The 9,086-nt window shown below is 40.7% G+C and overlaps 1 protein-coding gene and 1 pseudogene across 1 annotated transcript; both read left to right on the forward strand.

Moving 5' to 3' along the window:
• Window positions 1-593: 593 nt before the first annotated feature.
• Window positions 594-1,536, forward strand: LOC101323702 (olfactory receptor 9Q1-like). Its single transcript, XM_004330116.3, is given in 2 exon segments — window positions 594-1,019; window positions 1,021-1,536. Coding segments are annotated over 2 exon segments (942 nt in total).
• A 4,380-nt stretch (window positions 1,537-5,916) lies between these two features.
• Window positions 5,917-8,126, forward strand: LOC101323994 (olfactory receptor 9Q2-like; annotated as a pseudogene).
• The last annotated feature ends 960 nt before the right edge of the window (window positions 8,127-9,086 follow it).

Genomic DNA, 9,086 nt, shown 5'->3' on the forward strand with positions numbered 1-9,086 from the left:
AAGAACCTGCTGTATAAAAAAATAAATAAAAATTTAAAAACTCACAATAAAAAGCACATATAAACAACAACAACAGAAATAAAATGTTAAAAAAAAAAAAAGTTGGCAAGAAGCAAGTCTGAGGGCGGCGGGAGCTGTTAGCTCTATGGCTCTTGTTTTGATCCAGGCAAGAGATGAAGAGGGTTTGAAATAAGGGAGGAGGTATATGGTCATAGAGAAAAGGGGACAGAGTCCTGAGATGGATATTTCCATGGTAGACAGGACCCCATGTATCAGCCCCTATTGGAGCGATAGGGAAAGTTTGGTTCTGTGGTTATCTGACTGCAGGGGCTCACACAGCTAGTTAGCCATAAAAAGTGGGAGAAAAAGCACTCCTATTCTGAAAATGTTTCCCCACATCAGTTTTCTTGACATGTCACAGAAGTCCCTTAGAAGTAGGAGTTAAGACCAGGCATCTCTGAAGGCCCACATAGCCCCTGGCATGTTTTGTCCACAGCACTTGTTCAGTACATGTAACCTAGAAATACAGTTAATTCCTACTTATAGTTCCCTAACTTGCTCTCATCCTAGCCTTCTCAGGTGCCTCTGGCTTCATGGCAGAGAAGAACCTCACGTTGGTGACCAAATTCCTCCTCATGGCATTCATTGACTGTCCTGAATGGGCACTACCTCTCTTCCTCCTGTTTCTATTTATCTATCTCATCACCCCTTTGGGCATGATTATCCTGATCCGCGTGGATCTCCGACTCCACAGCCCCACGTACTTCCTTCTGAGTCACCTCTCGTTCATGGACATCTGCTACTCGTTTGTCACTGTGCCTCTGATGATGGCTGTGTTGCTGGAGCACAGGGCCACTTTATCCTACACACTCTGTGCTGTCCAGTTCTTTCTCTTCACCTTCTTTGGCTCCATTGACTGCTACCTCCTGGCCCTCATGGCCTATGACCGCTATGTGGCCATGTGCTGACCCCTGCTTTATGTCACTATCATGAGGAGGAAGGCCCGTTTGGGTTGTGTGTGTGTGTGTGTGTTGGGGGGGGGCTTACGTTGCTGGTGTCTTCAGTGCCTTGGTGTGGAAGGTCTCAGCTTTCACGCTCTCCTTTTGTGGAACCAATGAGATTGACTTCATTTTATGTGACCTCCCTCCTCTCTTAAAGATAACCTGTGGGGACAGCTACACTCAGGAAGTGGTAATTATTGTGTTTGCCATTTTTGTCATCCCTGCCTGCATGGTGGTGCTTTTGGTGTCCTACCTGCTCATCATCTTGGCCGTTATGAGGATTCCCTCTGCAGGAGGCCAGGCCAAGACTTTCTGGACGTGTGCCTCTCACCTCACTGCAGTGTCACTCTTCTTTGGGACCCTCATCTTCATGTATCTGAGACATGACTCTGGCCAGTCCTCGGAGGAGGACTGGGTGGTGTCTGTGTTTTACATAACAGTGATCCCCATGTTGAACCTTCTCAACTACAGCCTGAGGAGCAAGGAAGTGAAGGAGGCTCTGAGGAAAATTCTCAACAGAGCCAGGTTGTCTTAGCCATCCAACCTTGTTCAACCTTGGAAATTCCTGAGAATCATCTCCTCTGCAGTGCCAGCATTCTGGGAACTCATTATTTATAGCACGCTCAATGTTCAGATGAATACATCATGGCATAAGGCATTAAAAAAGGACCAGAACTTTTAGTTCCAGGGACAGAAAGCAAGGAGAGAAAGAGGCAGCCTGAGAAGACATTGGAGTGAGATTTCTAGCTCTCAGGACAAGTGACAAAAGAATCTGAAGTTAACCCTGTGTAATTCAGATGTGGCACGCCTTACTACAAGACAACATTTTTTTTTTGCAAATTTTCTATGAAAGATTTCCATAATACAGAAATGTTGAAAATAATGCATAATGAACTCCCGATACCCAATACTTAGATGTTTTTGTTTTATCACATATTTATAATCAATCTATTCATTTATACATCCATCAGTTCATCCACAAATCCACCTTATTTTTTGACGCATTTCAAAGTAAGTTGCAGACATCAGTATTAGTACTCTTCTACACTACATAATGTAGAATGATGTCATCAATTAGGATTCAGTATTTAGATTGTGTTTATTTTTTCAAATGTTTAAAAATTGAACTATAGTTGATTTGCAATATCGTGTTAGTGTCAGGTGTACAGCATAGTGATTCAGTATTTTTGTAGATTATACTCCAGTATAGTTTATTACAAGATTAATGGCTGTAATTCTCTGTACTATACAGTATATCCTTGGTGCTTACTGTTTTATACATAGTAGTTTTTTGTTTTCTTTTTTTTTAAAACATCTTTATTGGAGTATAATTGCTTTACAATGGTGTGTTAGTTTCTGCTTTATAACAGAGTGAATCAGCTATACATATACATATATCCCCATATCTCCTCCCTCTTGTGTCTCCCTCCCACCCTCCCTATCCCACCCCTCTAGGTGGTCACAAAGCACCAAACTGATCTCCCTGAACTATATTCATAGTAATTTGAATATGTTAATCCCATACTCCTAATTTGTCCCTCCCCCTTTGGTAAACATAGGTTTGTTTTCTATGTCTGTGAGTCTGCTTCTGTTTTGCATATACATTCATTTATATTATTTTTTTAGATTCCACATATAAGTGATATCACACTGTATTTGTCTTTCTCTGTCTGACTTATTTCACTAAGCGTAATAGGTCCATCCATATTGCTGCAAATGGCAGTATTTCTTTTTTATGACTAAGTAATATTCCATTATATATAATTATGTGCCTATATATATATATATATATATATATATATATATATGAATATCTTCTTAATCCAACTATCTTTTTATGGGCACTTGGTTTACTTCCATGTCTTGGCTATTATAAACAGTGCTGCTATGAACACTGGGGTGCATGCTTCTTTCTGAGAGTTTCTGTTTTTTCTGGATACATATACCCAGGAGTGGAATTGCTGGATCATATGTTGGCTGTATTTTTAGTTTTTTGAGGAACCTCCATATTGTTTTCCATAATGGCTGCACCAACTGTGTACAAGGGTTCCCTTTTCTCCACATCCTCTCCAACATTTGTTAGTAGACTTTTTAATGACAGCCATTCTGACAGATGTGAGGTGATAGCTCATTGTTGAAGTAAACTCAAAATGATTTAAAGACCTAAGTGTAAGAACGGAAACCATAAAACTCCAAGAAGAGAACATAGACAGAACACTCTTTGACATAAAGCACAGAAGTATCTTCTTGGATCATCTCCTAAGGCAAAAGAAATAAAAGCAAATATAAACAAATGGGACTTAATTACACTGAAAAACTTTTGCACAGCAAAGGAAACCATTGACAAAAATGAAAAGACAACCTATAGAATGGAAGAAAATAGTTGCAAATGATATTATGGATAAGGGGTTAATATCCAAAATATACAAAGCTCATATAACTCCATGTCAAAAAAACAACCCAATCAAAAAATGGGCAAAAAATCTGAATAGGCATTTTTTCAAAGAAGATATACAGATGGCTAACAGGCACAAGAAAAGATGCACAATATCACTAATTATTAGAGCAATGCAGGTTATGTTTATTTTTAATGATTAAATTAAGGTAGTAGTTTGATAGTCCAGTTATAAAGCTGACCCTGCTCAAAGTATTCTTCAAACTCCTGTAGTAGTTTCCAGGGACGCCTCACGTGAATCTCTACGTGCTCACAATAATATGTCTGTCAGTTGCTGTCACCACCGGAAATATGTCCTGTTCTTTCTTCCTCCCCACATGTTCCATCTGTCACATCCTTTGCCTCAGAATCCACTTAGTGATTTATACCATTTCCTCTGCCCATAATGGTATTTGCAGAATCTGTATCATAGCCGTCAACTCTTTATGTTCTTAAAGCTTTTGACCTTGGGGAGGCAGAGCATTGCTGTGTTCCATGCAGGAGTGGGCAGGAGGGAATCCTAGTCTGCACTGGGTCCCTGGGCTCTGCAACAGCTCAGCCTGCATCCAAAGCTTCCCAGGAGTCCACTGGGTCTTGCTCTTCACTTCTCTGACTGTAGGTACCTCAATCAAATCCAAGGTACTGGGAGGGAACAGGCCCCACCTACTCGTCATTTTCTGGTTTTCCTCTGATCGCTATTCTTAGAACTCAAACTCCTTTTCTGCCTGTCCCTTGGATTACCAGAAAAACAAGATCCCAGGAGTATGAATGATATAAACCATCATGGGAGGGCATAAAGGTGGTGACAGTATCTCACAGAGGATGATTCCAAACTCAGCCAGCCAAAAATGATGTGTCACACCTGGAATTCCAGTAACAGAATTTTAAATCAGAAGAAGCAGATAAACGAAACATGGAAATTCAGGGTGAAGGCAGCCAAAGAATATTAAATTTAAGATCACTTATAATAAAGTAAAACATTTAGACCTTCGAAGACATGATATTTATTCTAGAAGACAGGATGCTTTAACATGCATATTATAATTTTCATAAGAAATGTTTGATCCCTTTAATGACGGTTGGTCTGTTTATTAAAATCCCAGCTGAAAATGTATAGATCCTCTAAAAGGGGGATGGTTAATAAATAGTTCCTGTGTCAATTGTGTTACGGGAAAAATGTGGTGGGAAAAATTAAGCTAGTAGTTAGAAAGCTTGGGATTAGTTTAAAAGTTTCCTACTGATTGAAAAAGACAATATAGGGTCTGTTTGAATAAGAGTAGTATACTGCAGAGTTATTTGTTCTCTTGGAATCTGCCAGAAGGTGGAGAGAACACAACGAATTGACAGGGACTACTGAGAGAACGGGCTGTCAGGTCTAAGGAGACAGTTTAATGCCTCTTTCTGATTAAATGCTAAGCAGACAGTTAAAGACTTTTATTTAAGACGGAAGGGCTAATTGAAAAGCCTCTAGGTACTGTGGCCACGAAGCCCCAACATTGCATATGAGACTCGATATACTTTTTACCCTATAGGAAGAACTTAGGAAATCTTCCAAGGAATATATTCCTTTTGGTACAAAATAGGAATGAGGCAAGACTAGGAGCCAGCCTCATCAGACCCTGGTGGCAGGATGTAGGATGGGGCTTTGAGAGTTTGAAATTAAAGAGAAATCTTCAAAGATATTAGACACCTTGTTAGGAAGATAAATTGTCTTTCCCTGGAGACTTAACTCAGGAACCAATTATGGCATGATGCTGGGACAGAGAATACAAAAAGCACCACCAGGAAGGTCTAGTGCAGGATCAGAAACTCAGGGAGAGAGGCTGGTCCACAAGCCCTGCTCTCTTGGGCTGAGTCTGCAAAAAGTTCTGGGCAATTCTAACATCAGGGATATATTGTTCTGTCAAGGGTGAGAGGAACTCCATGAAGTGAGAAGACATAGTGGTTCTGGAAGCAACCCCCTATCAACCAAATTGCTATGATTGTGGACTCACGCTGCATTGTTGTTTATTTAAAGGGAGCAAAGACAACGTAATTGAAGTTCAGAGAAGAAAAGTGACTTGCCCAGGGTCACACATCTACTGTGAGTGAGCTACGGCCTAGGTCTCCTCTGGATCGGCAGGTCACTGGCAGAGGAAACACTAAACAAGGGAAGAAGACACTAGTGAAGTGGAATTCAGGTGAGGATGGTTCGTGTCCCACTAATGCTTCTGAATCTAATTTCTCTTCTTTGTTATTATTTCTAATGGGTCAGTTTAGTATTGGCCTGGCTGCTGGTGTATCAGGTAATCAAATATGACCAAAGCCCTCCTTTACAGCTCTTTTCTAGAACTCTGTTAAGAACCTTCAACTCCATTAACCCAGATTCCTCCAACAGTGCTTAGACAACACCAGACTGCGGAAATACTTCTGCTTTCAAATTTGGGTGCTGTTTATTATCAAACTGCTGCTTTTATTAAGGACTATGAGAACAGCCAAACAATGCTTACGGAGCTCTGTGAGGGGCTAAAAGGAGCTTATGTTCGCTCTCTTGATTCCAAGGTTAATGCGAGTACTTACAAAAACCAAAAAACAAACAGAAAACCCTTCATAAGCCAGCCAACTCGAACTAGGATAACAGCTATTTGTTAAATATGCATGTTGTTAGACTGAAAATAGAAATATTCCTGTAAGCAGAGCCCATTGCTGATTGCTAATGGATTTTTTTTTTTGGTTTGTGCTTTTTTTGTTCATAGAATATAAATTACCCTTCCTTAAAATGTTCATTTAAAACTTTAAATAGTCACCATATATACGTAGAGTGCTTTTAGCTTTCCAATGCACTTTTGCATCTGTTTTAATCTATGCATTAACCTTATCTTATAAGCAGGACAGATATTACGATCCCCTTTTGGCAGAAGAGGAAATTGAGGTTCAGAGAGGTTAAGTGCCTTGTGGAAGATCAAACAGCTAATTGGGGACAGAGTTGCAAATACAAGAGCTGACATAAGTTAGAGAATCACTTGCTCTCCATTCTTAGTATAATGGAAGCATTCATCACTTTTTATCTTATATTGTGTTGAGCTCTATATTCGTCCATTTCCACATTAGGCTGCGAAGTTTGTTGAAGTCGAATGCCTACCTATCAGACACTCAGTTTAAAGTCTTTTATTTTAAAATGACTCGATCTTTTGTTTTCTATTTTGTTTTAAAATTTTTATTGGAGTATAATTGCTTTACAATGTTGTGTTGGTTTCTAAATAAGTAAATAAGAGAAAACAAAAGAACAGAAAACCTAAGAGCCTTAAGTTCCTGAGGAGGATGAATACCACAAAATAAGAACAAGGGGAGAGTAGGCAAAAACAAGATACTGAGGGAGACTAGATACACTTTTGCCTAAGGGTACCCTGACTAAATTGTGGGAGAAATTGTGTTTGGTTTCCGTGGTAAAACAAGTTAAGTATCCTTATTAATTTGTCATAATGAAATTATTGGTTAAAAATATAAAATGAATTGAACTTGTCTTCAAGGATCAGGTTATAGGGCGCTTTTGTCTCAGCTTTCAACCGCTGAATGGAAGGCTGGGAGGAATTACACCGTAGTGACAGAGTTCTTCCTTACTGTGTTCGCTGAACATCCCGAGGGATGTTTTGTTATTATTCCTGACTTATAGGTAGATGAGGCATCTGAGACTTCGAGTTAATTGTGCCAAGGTCATCAAGCAAATGCTACAGTGGGGCTCCCACCCCAGCCAAGCCTGAGCTTTTCATTACCATGCACACAGTCTCCAGCTATGATCTACTGCCCACCCTATATAATCACTCAATCTGGAATTTATTCTTATTGCACTGTTCTTTTTTTGCACTGTTCTCCTCTCTTTCTGTCTTTTTGGGTTTCTATATACTCACTCTTCTGGGGAACTCGGGAACGATCTTCCTGACCCGCAAAGATTGCCGTCTCCACACCCCCATACTTCTTCCTCAGCCACCTTTCCTTCGTGGACATCAGCTAGTCCTCTGCCATCATCCCCCAGATGCTGACAGTGCTGCTGGAACGCGGCAGAGTCATCTCCAAAGCGCGCTGTGCCGCCCAGCTCTTCTTCTTCACCTTCTTTTCTTCCATTGACTGCTACCTCTTGGCGGTCATGGCCTGTGACCGCTACGTGGCCGTGTGCCAACCGCTGCTTTATGTCACCACCATGACCGAGAAGGCCCGCTTGGGTTTGGTAGCTGGGGCTTATGTTGCTTGTTTTTCCAGCGCCTTTATTTGAACGGTAACTGCCTTCACTCTCTTCTTTTGTGGAAACAATGAGATCAACTTTATTTTCTGTGACCAACCTCCTCTGTTAAAACTCGCTTGTGGGGAAAGCTACACCCAGGAGGTGGGGATTATTGTGTGCAGTTTTTGTCATGCCTGCTTGTATATTGGTCATCTTGGTTTCCTACCTGTTTGTCATCATGGCCTTCATGCAGGTCTGCTCTGCCTGGGGCCAGGCCAAGACCTTCTCTACCTGCGCCTCCCACCTCACTGCTGTTGCTCTCTTCTTTGGGACCCTCATCTTTATGTACCTGTGAGATAATTCAGGCCAGTCATCGGAGGCAGACCAAGTGGTGTCCGTGCTCTACACAGTGGTGACCCCAATATTGAACCCTGTCATCTACAGCCTGAGGAATAAGGAGGTCAGGGAGTCTGTTGTGAAAGCCCTGAGCTGATCAAAGGCTTCTGGAAGGCCCTAGATGGACCCTCATCAAATATGTCATTCCTTAGTTTCTCCATCCTTTCTGTCTTTCCTCAAATATCACCTACTTGGGAAGACTTTCCCAGAAAACCTTATTAATATTGCACCTAAACTTCCCACCTCCACTTTCTGATTTACTATATCATGTAATAATTGTCATGATCTCATATACTATGTTTTACATATTTGATATTATCTAGTCCTCACAGCTACAAAGTAAACTACATGAAAAGAAGCACTTTTATCTGTGAGATTCATTTCTGTACACCCAGTGCTTAGCAAAGCACCTAACACGCCTCTCAAGAAATATTTGTTGAATGAATGAATGAATCTTAGGTTCCAATGTCGACCTTTAAGTTCCAGCTACTTCAGTCCTCAGTTTTCTTATCTGCCAAGTGAGTTCACGTAATTTATAGGACTATATTTTTGAGGATTCAGTGCATGAATGGACAGGGACCATGTCGGTCTTATTCACTAGCATCTGTGGAATGTAAGGCATTGCCTGGCACAGTTGATGAGTGAAACAAATCAAAAAGCTATCTACCAATGCACCTACTGTTTTGATCCAAAGGGATTTTCTGAATCCCATCGTTTATGTTTTCATTTTTTCTCTTCTTATTGTTTCTGTGGGTTCTGAATAATAATACCTTAATTAGTGATGATGATGATGATGATGATGATAGATAGCAACTAAGATTTACTAGGCAGTTATCACCTTCCAGGAATTGTAATGTTTGCTCCAGGAATTACCTGATTTAATTCTCACCATAACACTGTGAGGCGTTTTGTTATTATTCCTGACTTATAGGTAGATGAGGCATCTGAGACTTCGAGTTAATTGTGCCAAGGTCATCAAGCAAATGCTACAGTGGGGCTCCCACCCCAGCCAAGCCTGAGCTTTTCATTACCATGCACACAGTCTCCAGCTATGATC

The sequence above is a fragment of the Tursiops truncatus genome, chromosome 8 (genome assembly GCF_011762595.2).
Source record: "Tursiops truncatus isolate mTurTru1 chromosome 8, mTurTru1.mat.Y, whole genome shotgun sequence".
Lineage (NCBI taxonomy): Eukaryota > Metazoa > Chordata > Mammalia > Artiodactyla > Delphinidae > Tursiops > Tursiops truncatus.